This window comes from Thalassophryne amazonica, chromosome 21 (genome assembly GCF_902500255.1).
Source record: "Thalassophryne amazonica chromosome 21, fThaAma1.1, whole genome shotgun sequence".
Classification (NCBI taxonomy): domain Eukaryota; kingdom Metazoa; phylum Chordata; class Actinopteri; order Batrachoidiformes; family Batrachoididae; genus Thalassophryne; species Thalassophryne amazonica.
The window spans coordinates 3,666,800-3,682,094 of NC_047123.1; the positions used below are offsets into that span (position 1 = coordinate 3,666,800).

Below are 15,295 nucleotides of genomic sequence, written 5' to 3' on the forward strand. Positions count from 1 at the left end.
GGCAAAAATATTTTTCTGTCTCATTTAGCAACATGGAAACAGGAAAAAACGGTTTTGTCTTTGATTGTTCTTGGAAACCGGAATGATTTTTTTTTTTTTATGTTTCACACTTTTGGGTGTGACTGTGTTTGTGTTTCTGTTTCTGTTTGTGGCCCTGTGACAGACCGGCGTCCTGTCCTGGGTGAACCCCGCCTCACGCTCTATGACTGCTGGGATAGGCTCCAGCCCCCCGCGACCCTTAATTGGACTAAGCGGTTGAAGATGAGTGTGTGTGTGTGTGTGTTTCACACTTTAACAAAATACAAATCTGATCTGTGAAAGTTAAACTAAAACACCCATGATATACTGGAACCATGACCCGTCTGCAGAAGGACAGGGTGACCTGTGGGTTTGACCTACAGGCAGTCAGGGCGAGTGACGCTCGGCGGCAGCGTACCTGAGTAGTGCTGAACCAGCTGCTGCAACGTGTCAAACTGAGCCCTGGTGGTGATGTAGTAGCCGCCGCTGTCCAGCTTGCGGATCTTATAGTGCTTGACGTGGTCGCCTTTTGTATCGTCCCAGTCCCGTATCGACAAGGAGAAGGCGCCTAGGAGACAAAGGTCAGGGTTTAGAGGGGACAAAGGTTTTAATGGCAGGAAACCTGCTCTGGACTGTAAAGGAACCAGGTTTGGTTTAAATTTTAGTAAACTGGGGTGTAAATTGGCTGAATGCAACATTATTATTCACCTTAAATACCACAAATGAGACAATAATTAAATATCTGAAATAGAAGGTTTCAATTTTTTTTTTCAATTTATTTTCCTTTATATAGCGCCAAATCACAACAGAGTTGCCTCAAGGTGCTTCACACAGGTAAGGTCTAACCTTACCAACCCCCAGAGCAACAGTGGTAAGGAAAAAACTCCCTCTGAGGAAGAAACCTCAAGCAGACCAGACTCAAAGGGGTGACCCTCTGCTTGGGCCATGATACAAACATAAATTACAGAAACAATTCACAGAACAATTCACGGACAAATATACAAGAAATGCTATTGGTGCACAGGACAGGAGGCTCACCAACACAAACACAACTCCCATCTCTGGATGGAGCTGCACCTTAAACAGAGAGAAACAACAGAATCAGGCATCAGAAAGACAAAAAAATACTGTATAATTTGCCAGCATTAATCAACAAGAAAAACAGAAGAAATACTAAGGTGATCGCTGGCCGCTAGCCCTAAACTTCACTAAAAGACTCAGAATTTAGGTAAAGTTGAGGCCGTGGCCCACTCCAATTAGTAATAAATGAATTAAAAGAGTAAAAAGCGTAAAACAAAACTGTACCAGTAGCTAGCCATATGAAAGGGAAAATAAGTGCGTCTTAAGTCTGGACTTGAAAGTCTCCACAGAATCTGACTGTTTTATTGATGCAGGGAGATCATTCCACAGAACAGGGGCACGATTAGAGAAAGCTCTGTGACCCGCAGACTTCTTATTCACCTTAGGGACACAAAGTAGTCCTGCACCCTGGGAACGTAAAGCCCAGGCCGGTACGTAAGGTTTAATTAGGTCAGCTAGGTAGGGAGGTGTCAGTCTGTGAATAATTTTATAGGTTAGTAGCAGAACCTTAAAATCTGATCTCACTGGGACAGGAAGCCAGTGAAGAGATGCCAAAATGGGTGTAATGTGGTCAAACTTTCTGCTTTGTGTCAAAAGTCTGGCTGCAGCATTTTGAACCAATTGGAGAGCCCTAATGCTGGACTGTGGTAAACCAGAAAATAGAACATTGCAGTAGTCCAATCTAGAAGAGATCAATGCATAGATCAGGGTCTCAGCATCAGTCATAAACAGGATGGGACGAATCTTCGGTATATTTCGCAGGTGGAAGAAAGCAGTCCTAGTAATATTTCTAATATGGAGGCCAAAGGACAACGAAGGATCAAAAATTACCCCAAGGTTCCTCACTTTGTCAGTGTGATGTATGACACACGAGCCTAGGCTGAGTGTTAACTGGTCAAATTGATGCCGATGTCTCACTGGACCAAGAACCATCATTTCAGTCTTTTCAGAGTTTAAAAGTAGGAAGTTTCTAGACATCCAACTTCTCACTGTTGCAAGGCAATCTTCTAAGGATTTTATGTGAACGAGATTACCAGCAGTTATCGGCATGTATAACTGAGTATCATCTGCATAGCAGTGAAAGGTAATCCCAAAACGCCACAATATGTGCCCAAGGGGTGCTATATAAAGGGAGAAAAGCAGGGGGCCTAAGACAGACCCCTGAGGAACCCCAAATTTCATGTCACTAAGGTTAGAGGTAGTGTTACTGTACAAAACACAGTGAGAACGACTGGTCAAGTATGACGTCAGCCATGAAAGGGCACTCCCAGTAATCCCAAAATGATGTCAGCCTATCAAGTAGAATATGATGATCCACTGTATCAAATGCAGCACTGAGATCTAACAGCACCAGAACCGTAGTGGTGTCCGAATCCATTGTAAGCAGAAGATCATTCACCACTTTAGTGAGAGCCGTCTCTGTGGAATGATATTTTCTAAAAGCAGACTGCAGTGGCTCAGAGATTATTCTCAGTAAGATAGTCTACGAGCTGCCGTGACACCACTTTTTCCAGAATTTTACAGCAAAATGATAGATTTGATATCGGCCGATAGTTTTTCAATATACTAGGGTGAAGATTAGGTTTCTTAAGTAATGGTTTAATCACTGCAGATTTGAAACATTTAGGAACAGATCCAGAAGTTAAAGAAAGATTAATAATTTCCAGCACAATCGGCCCAAGAGTGGGCCACAGGTCCTTAAACAGTTTTGTTGGTATAGGATCAAATAAACAGGTTGTGTTTTTTGTTGACGTTACGAGTTTTGTCAGCATGCCTAGTAAGATACTGTCAAATTCTGTAAATCTAGGTAATACCTCAGTAGTGGTGCCCACCTCAATAGCAGGGTGTAGTGGCTGGGTTAAGGCATGCTGGGATATGTTTAACCTAATGTCATCTATTTTCTTCTCAAAGTAATCCAGGAAATCTTTACCTTTCGTGGTTTCGCTCTCCCGGATCAGGTAGGTGCCACGGGGGTTCCCGATGGAAAGCAGCTGCCTCTCTGCATCCTTTCGACCCAGTTTACCAAAGTACCAGCTGTAATGACAAACACAAAGACACCATCAGCTGACTGTCGCTGGAACTCCTTTGGAGACTCCTCCCAGCTGGATGTGCATGAAACATCCTCCAAACAGAGACGCCCCAACACGAGACCTGAAACCCCTCGTTAGCGTGCATGCTAACAGTAAGGCCAATAAAGTTTTTTCTCCTTGGTTCCCTGTTTGGAGTCCACAGTTAAATTTTCTCCCAGAGTTCTGCTGACAATTCAAACTGTAAATCCACCTCTTTATGATGTCATATACATGACCTTTGTTCTGCCCTGCAGGGAAAATGCAAATAGTGACTTGACGCTTCTTGGAAGCTTAAATCGGCCCGTCAGATTCCAGGTGCTTCACAGTGTACGATCAAACACACACGGAGTACTTACTCCTCAGCCTGGATGGAGTCCACCGGAGCCACGTAATTACTGGGAATGTAGCCGCTGCCGCCGGTGGTGAGCGAGCGAGCGTCCCACCAATCACCTTCACTAAGAGAGAAGAATGAGGAAAGAATCAGCAGAGGTCAAGGTCACATGACTGAAAATTTTAAAAACAGACCAATCCAGTGAATCGATGTAGTCAGGCATTGGTGAGGGACTGATTTACTCAAACAATAAAAACAGACCTGATCTAGGCTCGAGTCGCCCATGTGCCTTTTGGCAAACTGCAGCTGAAATTTCCTATCTTTTTGATCTGTTCTATGTCAACATAAAGCTGCAGAACTGATGATGCAGACAGGGTGTCTTGGTGGCTTCCCTCGCTTCTCTCCTCTTGGCCTTCCATCATAACAACCAGTGAGTGATGAAATGATGAAATAGTGAAGACACATGAATCAAAGAGGCTAACTATATGTGCTGAGAAGCAGTTTTCTCTGTGGAGTCGGCAGCAGTGAGTGTGTGGGTGATTCGTGTGAACTCCACTGTGGTGCAAACTTTGATTAAATCATGCTGTTGTCCAGATACTTCTGTTCTGTGGTGGTAATAAAGGCCTGGCTGAGGTGGGCGCTCTCCGAGTGCTCCTTCGAGTTTCCAGTGTTGACCGTGATGTTTAGACATGAACACGAGGATCAGTGAGGAGGTCTGTGCTGTGAGGGAGGAGAGCAGGAGCAGCAACAAACGCCTTCAGGAGCGCTCCTCTCACCACGGGGACGAGGGACATGGACGCGCATTAGCAGAGCGTCCTTGCTGCAGGCGGTTATCGTTAATCACAACCATCTGATTCGTTAAAACAAATACAGGATACATTTCCTGACTGAAGATTTGCAATAAAAGATTAATGTCTGCAACCTGCTGTGTGTGTGTCCTCACACACACTGACAAAAAAGGACAACGGAGCGTTCAGTCAGCTGCCGCGCTCAGCGCTCTGCATCACCAGCGGACCCTCCCACGCCTGTCAACTGAGGTCGTCTGCTCGGACGTCTGTCACTCACTTCCTGTTGGGTCAGCCAATCAGAAGCAGACAAGGAGGCTTCAACCTTCAGTGTGGCAGTTCCTGTCTGCGCCCAGCAGGGGTCAGTGTGCTTCAACGGGAAAAAAAAACCCAAACGCAGAGATGTGCAGAGAGAAGGACAGAGGAAAAGAGGAGGTGAAGGAAGAGAGAAGCGTAAAGATACAGCTCCATCCTGCTCCTGGTCTGGAAGAAGAGGAGGAGGAGGAGGAGTTTTCCTCTGTTGGCTTAAGTCCAGCCAGGACGGAGGTGTAGGAATGTGTATGAAGCTAACTGGGACAGGATGCTATCCGGGTGTGGTGAGAGAAGAGACCTTAGACCTTAGAGACCAAAGATTGGACTGAGCCCGGGCTGAAACAAGGGAGCAACTTTTCAGAATTAACGCCCCCCCCCACCCGCCCCAAAAAGACGATTTTTGATCTGTAGGTGAATCACTTCTGCCCAAAGAACTTGACTTTATTTTTTTTTCTGCTCTTTGTAACAGGCTTCTTGTTAACTCTTTCATTATCATTCTTGCCTTATGACATCACAAAGAGCTGAGAGATAAGAAGGGATTCTGTTCGCCGTCCTCTGTTTTGTCCGTTAACTGATCAATTTGTGCAGACTTACGTGCTGTTGATAATCTGGAACTTTTCTCCTTTCCTGAAGCTGAGGTCGTCTTCTGTTCGTGCTTCATAGTCATAAAGTGCCACAAAGAGGGTGACCCCTGCAGGACAAATCAAACATCATGTCAGCAGAGTCAGCCACAGGAAACCAGCTCTGCCTCCAGAGTCAATCAAACAGGTGTAACGTCTGAACTGGAGCTCAAAAAACCTTTAACTAACACACAGAGGAACTGAAGAACGTCATGCAGACTTTGCCAGCAATCGACCTTCAGTGCCGTCAGTTTTAACTGGTTAGATTTCTGTGCTGTTGGAAACTGATTTTATTACTTCCACAAAAAAGATGAAGGTTTTTCTTTGGACTTTTGTCAGGTAAGTTTCCAAATTCTCTTCCAGATGATCACAGTCCTTCAAGACAATATTCCACAGGTTTTCAGCAAAGTGGATTTGAGTTTTTTGCTCACAGTCTTTGTTGTGGGAATCCCTCGGTGATGAAGAAGCTCATCTTTTGATAGATTCCCAGAGGGGATGTGAACACGAAGAAACACGCGTGTGTGTGTGTGTGTGTGGTCGCTGAACGTGGGAATGTCGCTGCACACAGCAAACACACGGCCTTTGACAGATCCTCAGCCTGGTCCGATGGCTGGGAAATCCCAGATGATTGAGGTCTGAGGACCTGCTGCAGCCTTCATCTACCTTCACAGATGTTGGGTTACAAAGCATCACCTCCTCTGCCTGATCCGCCACTGAGCCCTGTTAGCCGTTCAACGTGTTCAGGGTTCCTGTTGGACCTTCATGGTCACCGTAGTGGCCATGAGGCACGCAAGATCCCCATGAGGCACGCAAGGTCCCCACTGTGTTTCACACCAACAGAGAACCCCCAAACTGATCTGTTACCCAGGTGACACAACACGCATGATTGGTTGGATTTTGACAGACCTGCTCACAAACAGGAACTCTGGTGTAAGTGGAGAGACGTCGGGGAAAAACTAAACAATCTCAATCTCCAAACAGAACAAGAGGTTTCATGTTGACTCGTCGAACCTTCACAAAGAATCTTAAGGCTGTTAATCTGCAGCTGTGTGTGCTGGTTTTACTGAGCCAAACAGAACGCGACCCGTAATTACTGTACGAAGAAAACTCAAACAAACAGCCTTTAAAATGGCTTCAATGGGACCCAGCGAATTCAGCTGTAAATCTTTAAAAAACTCTGTAAACCAGAACAGAGATCATCAGAGCACAAAAAGCACAAAACCAAACAGCTGAACCTGGAACACATGAGACTGGATCCAAGTTCAACTTTAAAACCCGACTGCTGTTATTAAAAATGAATCAGACTGACAAATCTGCTGATCAATCACTTTGATTTGTGATTTAACCGAAGGTTGACGTTTTTGGCTCTGAAGCCTTTTTGAGCTTCTTGTGATCAATCTGATTGACTGAAATAAAGCTTTTGTGTGTCTTTAAGCACTTCCTTCGTGTGTGTGTGTGTGTGTGTCAAGATTTTCTTCTTCACCTCAAATGAACAGTGAACCTGCTTCAAAGTTTCACCGTTAAAGTGAGACATCTCAAGCCTAACAGAGACGGCGTCCCTCTGCTGTAAACGGTCGCTGAGCCAGCAGGCCGGCGGTCAGAATTATAAATTTTAAGACCATCAGGTCTTCAGATGACTTTTTGTCTCACAGAATGAAACTGTGAGACAGAAATCAGCCACTAACGACTCTGAGACGACATTGATATGTCTGAAGTCCTGCAGCTAGTCGAAGAGGCCGCACAGATAAAAGTGTGTGTCTTCTGTCAGTCTTCTGATAGAGTTTTAGAGGGAATTAGAGCTTAAGTCCAAATTTGTCCACCAGGACAAAATTAAGGCGCTAAAGCCGACTCTGTTCATTTGGCGCTGCGTTCATTTGGACGATGCAGAAAATAATCCACAGCGTGAGATGGAGGACTGAGCGGAGGGGAAAAGCAGCCCGGGCTCAGTCCAACATAAAGGACATCCTGAGTCTGCCCAAACAACGGGCGCCAAACACTAAGCTGCCGCTAAAGCCCGCCGGACATTCCTGACAGGGCAGGAGCGCGAGGATGTGAGACGCCATGAAAACGTTACGCTGCAGAAAGCAGCGCTCAGATTCAATGCAGCTGCAAACTGAAGTGTGTGTGTGTGTGTGTGTGTGTCTGTGTGTGTAGGTGGGTGGCTGTGAGCCAGCGGTACGACTGCCGCTGCAGCTGCGTGGGAACGAGGACAACGACCTTCATGCTTCAGTCTGTGTCAGACAGTAAAGTCGAGACCTGTGCTGTTTGATGTGTGCACGTTATCCTTAGTGTTACATCTCACACAATGAACCGCTCACACACTCATGTGGTTGTTCACTTGTTGGTCTGCAGTTAGCGGCGTGCAGAGGATTAATGCAGTCACTGAACCTAAACCTCCTATTTTGAACTACCACATTTCCTCAAACACCTGATCTTGAAACGGGACCTGCCTCCTTTAATGACCGGGTCAAAACTCTGAAAAAACTAAATGCCTGCTTCCAATAAGCGCTGGACATTATGTGCATTTAAAAGGTTACATTCTTTTTTCTAAGTCCACTGCAAAGTGGTACCTTAAAATCCTAAATCTTTATTTCTGCTTCTACGCCTCTGTAACTCCGTGGCCATGCAATGACGTCAACGTGGGCGTGACCCTTTCAAAGTTGTTGTGTGTTGTAATACAGTGTACCACTGGAATAGTAGGGGGCATGTCGTGAAGGGACTTTCCCCCCCTTTTTTCTGGACCAATTTGTCCCTCAACAAGCTCCACTTCTTTATACACTCATCAACCTCCAAATCAACGTTACTGTACGTGCAATTTCAGTTGTCATAAAATACTCCAAACTAGAGCACCGCGCTCGTAGAGTGCAAACGTCCTCACCAATCAGACGCCTCTGTTGCAGTCGACACACTGAGTCAAACTCGCGTTGGATTTAATGTCGTATGCTAACAGCGTTAGTACTTTTAGCAGCTGTCGTTAGCTTCACCCGTTAGCTCCACTTAATGTATGATTACTGGAAAAAATACGAAACTCATAACTTTTAATGTCCACAATGTAATAAACCATTAGGAGAACCACCGCGCGGTCCTCAGAAATATGATTTAATAAACACCCAAACCAAAAACAAAATAACCCTGCTTCTTCGTCTTTCAAGTTTATTGGCAGCTTACAAACCAACACGGTGCATTACCGCCACTAACTGTCTGGCCGAGGTACATGAATGGATTCTGACGTATGTTTTCAAAAACAGCCTGGAAATGTTCACCACGTAAGTAAAAATCTGGATTTCTGGGAATTTCCAGAAAACTTTCATCACTAGTCTGATTGTCCTCCGTGTGTATTTATACACCTGTGTTCCTCCTGTGTGTTGCTTGAAAGTTTGTACTTCGTTGCTTTCTTCTTGCCAAAGGGTAACAGCATCAAAAGTAATAAGTAATATACATATTAGCTACTACATGACTTAATTTTATACAATTCCCTTAAAAAAGAGAGGGAATAACCGTCATACTATTCAGTGCTCCAATTGTTTACACTTTGTGGGACAGCTGGACAATGAGGATAGCTAGGCTAAGGTAAGGTAGGCTAACATGTTTTAAAAATGTATAGTCATTTTAGGAGGTTTATTTACATCTAGTGAGGTAGATGTGCACATTTAGCACGAAACAGATGTTTTGTGTGTTCAGTGGCAACAAGAAGCAATTTACTTGTCTCATTTAATAGTATTAATTAGCCCATTAGCTTCTACTCGCTAATGTCGTGTTTGTTATGAATGAATAATGTATGTTTTAAATTCATTTTGCTTCTTGTTGGATGAAGTGGTAGCACCAGGTTTCAAAAATAAATATGACGGTAAGTTGTTTCTCTTCATGATGCATTTTTGGACAGATAAGACTAAATACTCTAATGTGACATGTAGCCCAGAAATTGTGGTACTTTTGCAAATGTCTTTTCTGTGAAAATACCCCAAAATAAGCAGAGGTCATAAAGGATTAAACTGTTTTTTTTTTACTGAAGTCCTACAAGATTGAAAGCTAAGAAAACTGACGGTCTGCTTCTTTAAATCTGGTTGTTTGTTGTTTAGTTTTTCTTTTTTCTGGATGATGGAGGAGATGACTGGTGAGAAAACCACAGGTTGTAAGTCAAACTTCTCAATGAGTTTCTAAACATGAAAACTTTGAAGGCAGCACAGGTGACCTCTCACCTGTCCCTCCACGAGTCCTCAGGGTTCCCGTGTGAGTGGATGTGATGACACCTCCAAAGACGGTCATCCCCTGTCCGACGGGTGTGTGGAAGTTGTTGTAGTTGGGAATGGCGGTGACCCCAAAGCTGGGGTAATGCTGCGGCGTGGGGTCGGCGCCATAACGGTAGCCGGCGCTCTGAGAGATGCTGGTGTCTCGCTCGTCTGTGAGTTTGGTTGCTTCTTTATCCTTGCATTGCACACAGCCCATTATCTAATCTGTGGGCCAGAAGAGGACAAAAAGACACATTCAGTGACTGGACGTGAGTTTAAAGACAAACACACAAGGAAACAGCCTTCATGCAGGAAGTGAGGATGTGGAAGATGAAAACGTCGTGTCTGGAGGGGAAACTATGAGAATGTACAGCGCTCTCATCATCTTCATCTGGATCTTACCGGACAAAAAACAGCCCTTCAGACACCTTCTACAGAACTTGATGCTACTAAATGTTTGTACCTATGAGCTGTGATGTTAATAAACAAAGGTTTTGACTGATGAGGGGGTTAATCCATCCCAGCTTTCACGTGAGTGTCAGGTAACAACTTATGCTAGCAACTGCTGAGAGAAACACGATGGCCACTACGCGGGTGAGTATACAATGGCACAGCAAAACCTGAGTTAACGGGCGGCTGTGGATGATTACAGCCAACTAGCAACGCAGTTACCATCAAATGCTAATGCTAAGGGCAGTACCTCATCATTAGTTAAATGCACCATCTCTCTGTAACAACGTTCGGTATGAATTATGACGTGTGCCACAAATTCATTCATTGATTGTCTGCTGCTGATCCTGGTCCGGGTCGCGGTGGCAGCAGACCAAGCAGCTCCTCCCACATTTCCCTATTCCCATGTCCTGTACCTCTTCCAGTGGGATCCCGAGGTGTTCCCAAGCGGGGAAATGCCTTCTAAACCAGCAGCACAGGCTCAAATCCCAATTGTGTTACATTTTTTTTTGTTCTTCAAGTATCAAGTGACTGTGGTAAAGTCAGAAAGATAAATAATGACAAATATTTTGGAACTACAGAAAGTATTGAAGCTCATCACTTCAAAAGGTCATTTCTGTCCTACAGACAGACAGAAAACAAGGTACGTAACGCAATAATCACATGACCTAGACTGACCAATCAGAGGTGCTACGTATAACTAGAGCTCTCTACTCTACGTATGAATAGTGACTTAACCACTTAACTTTTACTGCTGCTCTGACCGTAACTGGAAATAATATTTCATGAAAGGAGGGAAATTCCGGGTTTAGCGAGCAAGCTGACCGTGACTGGTCGAGACACCTGTCAATCAGACAGCTTTCCGTTTAATGAGCCTTTACTGCTGCTGCGAAGAATCAGCTCTGATGTTTTTGTCGCAAACAGACGATGTAAACAGGAAAGCTGCAGAGCACCAGGAACGCTTTTGTGGTTTTAATCCGCCCAAAAAATAAATAAATTAACCATCTTTGGTTCGTCTGTTCCTGACTAAACTGTGACGGTATTTCCCACAGAAGAATAAAACACTGGCATCAGAATCATTCTTCTTGACACTTTTACTTTTGTCAGAGGACTTTAGAGGTTTTCTGTCAGTGTTTGGCTGCTATTGTTTGTCAGTGCGAACACAATGGATGATAAATGCAGTCTGTCCCTCAAAGACAAAGGACGGCTCTGTGCTCAAAGAATAAACTTCACTCTCCTTCTGCTTCATGTGCAACAGCAGCAAGAAAAGCAGGAAAATCTGCTGAGCACGGGCAGCAAACACAGAAAGCACCAGGGGATCAAACCTACGACAAAACCAGACAGAGACTCAGAGAGCGCAGACAGTCACGAGACCCAACCAGCCTGAAATCTGCACAAAGTCCAACATCACGGCACGTGTGCAGCTTTCCCAAATTTATATATTTCACTTCAACAAACCCTGATCACAAGCTGCATAAAAACCAACTCGTCTGTCGGATATCCCCAGATGAATTATGCATTTTAATTTTTCAACATCGAAAAAGTTTTAAGAAAGCTTTAAGAAATTTTGGACTTTAAACTCAAAGTGAGCTATTGTAGTGGCTAAGCTAGGTACAGCAGCTAGCTGGCTAGCAGTTCCATGAAGGGAATGCATTTGTACTTTCCAGAATTCTTATAACTGACTGCAAATGACACTGATCTGCTTTTAGAACAGTTTATACTCTGATAGTGTGAACTTTTACCAAAAAAATGTGAATATAAAAAACAGCTATCAGTATTATGGACACTGTACACATTTACTAGGGTAACACCGACTGTATCCAGCTCCTGGAAGCTAAGAATGGAATAGCATGTAATGCTATGTATCAGACAGACCAGCAGACGCACAAACCAGAACGCAGCACAACCAGAAATGACAGCACTAAAGCTAGCACAAACACTAACGTTGCCATTAATGTTTATCAGTAACTGGAGTCATTACCATCAGCTCATCTAGCAAAACTAGTGCCAGTGTTAGCAGCTTGAGGGATTTACTCATTGACAGTTGGACTCTCAACAGCAACATGCAAGAACTTGGTCTCAGCTGTGAAATAGATATTTGTCAACCAGACAAAGGTCCATTTGATAAAACGCACATCTGAAGAGGCGCTAATCTAGAAAGTCACAAAGAAATGCAAGACGCTATTCTACAGCGCTTCCATTCAATGACAACATGACGCCTTCTACTTTAACAATGCTGTTTCATTTCATGCATTAATTTGTCAGTGCAGATGTTGGAACTTTGCTTTTTTTCTTCTTCAGTTGCAGCTGACTGTGTTTGTGGTGGAGTTGTACTGCTGAAACTTGCTGCTGAATGTGAGGTATTATTGTAAAGCGCTTTGAGCATCTGATGCAGATGGAAAAGCACTATATAAATGCAGTCCATTTACAGTTTAGAATTGTTGTGTAAAAATAATGTTTTTGCATTTTAAATTAGATTTTTGTTAACTTAACCAATGTTGGTAACAATATTAAACAGAATTTTAACAACTGTATTTAGCAGCTGCAGTCAGATCAGATGAATATTCACAGTTTGCTTTGAGTGCAACACTGAGCAGCGACGACTGACTGACATCATTTCCTCCAAAGGATGAAATGCCCAGTGCAACGGCATGGCGGCACATGCCACCGCGCCTCTGTCACCAAACGCTATAATCCCGTGTGACAGGGCATGGGCCCAGCAGGGGGTCGGGGAACAGCCACTGTCATGCCACAGTGTCTGCAAAAGTGCATCAGCTCACAGCAGAAAGCCACAAACCACTTTACATAACCCACCAGAGAACTTTACTTTGCACATTTTAAGAGATACCATAAATATAGAGAAAAACAACTAAACAATGCATGAAAAAAGCAGAAAGCCCAACAGGTTTATATGAAGCCTCCACCTCAGAATGAAACATCACTCACATTACATTTAAACAAAAACACCTAAAATAAACCGATTAAAACAAAGCACATAGGCATCATGAAAATCAAAAAAGAAGCTTATAGTCACAACAGAAATAATATTAAAAGAAATACATGCGAACAAAGACAAATGTGCACAGAAAACTAGTTATGAGACGACAGTTAAAAGAGCTTTCAAATATCTAAACATTTTCTTTGCCAGATGGGAAATGTTCCATAGTTTAGTACCCAGAAATTTATAGTGCCAAAGCCACACACAGTGATCAGGATTTTTGCACTTCAGAGTGAAACAGAGCACAAAAAAGATGGAGACGGGCACAGAACTTTTACATGGACATTTTCATTTTAAAGTGCTTTCAGACAACGTAGTTGACAGAACCAAAGTTATTTGCAGCCACTGCAAAGCTGCATTTTCTTATCAGCGGAGTACTTCAAGTCTTAAATTTCAACTAAATGCAGCGCACACAGCTGATGCCAGCAAATCATTCAAAGAAACACACTGTGGCGTGAGGCTTCGGTAGACTACATTAGATGCAGCATGTGGGAGAACTATAGATAAACAAAGGCAGGAGAAGCTCACAAATGCGACAGCGAAATGGATTGCTACAGACTGCAGGCCGACTGGTGTTGTGGAGGACGTCGGTCTGACAGACATTCTGAGAATCGCAACAAATGACGGCATGTATGAGATTCCCTCACGATGCACCATAAAGGAGAGGACTGCAAAAGCCACAACGTTATACGTGCACCCGCTACTGCTCTCAGTGGGGGACGACTGGATATCACTGGGTAACCATAATTTATTTTTATTTAACTGCAACTGCATAAACAAAATGCTGTTTCTAAGTGTTTGCAGAACAAACGTTATCACACTTCGTTCATATGGCAGAACACTTAAAATAAAATTGTGCTATACACTACTTTTGAATTCATTTTTGGAGTATTTCCATTTAATGCATAATAAATTTAGCGTATGATGATGTGAAAAAGCAGCACCGGGTAGCTTCTTATTATGTTGTGTAACAGCTCTGATCAGACGTGTTCACCTCCTGACGTGTTTTACCATGAAATCAATGAACCCTGAAGGAAATTCCAATTAAAGAGCAAGACCAGCCCTCGAGCCCAATCCACACCGAGACAATGAAAAAGGATTTTCATACCGCCTTAAGTTTGCTGAGCATTAAGTTCTCTAAAGGGACCCAAACACCCAAAAGCATCTGATGATGTAAAGTCAGTGATTGGAGGAGTTTATGGGATAAAAACCCATTAAGTCATGTCGGAATAAGGTGCTTCCACCACTGTGCTCTGAGGGGCAACATTAGGAAAGGAGGAAAAAAAATCCCTCCAAAAACAAAAACAAATTACATGAACAGAGAAAAGTTTGTCAGAGGCAAATCCAGAATTAAAGTCTGCAATACATCATCGCAACCACTAACAGCAATGCCTCACATTTACTCATTAACAAAGACACACACACACACACACACACACACACACACACACACACACACACACACACACACACTGGTGTCAGGGTGCTGCCATGCAAGGCGCTTGCTATACACTGGGAGCAACTTGGGGATTAAGGACTTTGCCTCTTAGTGATTTTCTGGCCAGACGGGGGTTTGAACTGAGGATCCTCTGGTCTCAAACCCATTGCATAACCACTGGACCATCACCTCCCCAAACATCCCACACTGGTTCCAAAACACAATCCTGTACCATTCTGTCCTCTCGCCCCTCTAGCTATGCACCTACACAGTCTGTGTGAGCAGGAAGAAAACATGATGTGAAGAAAAATCCATTTATTTATGCAGAAAGCACTACCTGACTGACAGGTAAGAAGGTTTTATCACATACGCCATCTGTCAGAAACACACACTGAAAGAAAGCAAAGTGTAAATATTTTTTAAAAACTCGCTGTGGGTGCACTGCTGCGACTGCACCACACTGCTGATACCGATACAGGATTATTTAAAGCTGATCTGCAAGTAGCTCATATCGGATTGCTGTTGCACAAAAAAGCAGACTAACTGCTCGCCACACTGAGAGGAGATGGGAATACTGATAGACATACCAAATGTCTTCTACCAGTGTTCTGAAAATACTGCAAATTAGTTTCACCAAAATCTACTAAATGGTTTAGGACAGTTTGTCTATGGTTTAAGACTCATAGAGACACAGACCGACACACAGGGTGACTCCAATAATCTCCCACAGAATTTTTTGTTGTAGCTCCGCATCAATATTTTTATTCCTGGTCAGAACAAATCTTCTGAAAGCATTTAGTGAAAACCGGTTCATTAGTCTGAGTAATGCTGTTGACGAGGGGAGGAGACGCCTCCTCAGTGGGAGTAATAACGAGGTACAAAATGACTGTGGTGGAACAGAATCGTCTCAGTTTGCAGCAGAAATAAAAGTGGCTGACAGAGAAGAGAGGAGGAGAACAAGACAA

General features: G+C 43.6%; 1 protein-coding gene across 4 annotated transcripts in view; it reads right to left on the reverse strand.

The window, feature by feature from the left end:
- fynb (FYN proto-oncogene, Src family tyrosine kinase b) overlaps positions 1-15,295 on the reverse strand; it is an 85,234-nt gene that overhangs the window by 14,878 nt on the left and 55,061 nt on the right. For all 4 annotated transcript variants that reach the window (XM_034161888.1, XM_034161886.1, XM_034161889.1 and 1 more), the window contains exons 3-7: positions 9,415-9,669; positions 5,190-5,286; positions 3,524-3,622; positions 3,029-3,132; positions 437-586 (exon numbers count right to left, since the gene is read on the reverse strand). In XM_034161888.1, the coding sequence (XP_034017779.1) occupies positions 437-586; positions 3,029-3,132; positions 3,524-3,622; positions 5,190-5,286; positions 9,415-9,661 (697 nt within the window). In that variant the 5' untranslated portion in view covers positions 9,662-9,669. The remainder of the gene's footprint in view (positions 1-436; positions 587-3,028; positions 3,133-3,523; positions 3,623-5,189; positions 5,287-9,414; positions 9,670-15,295) is intronic.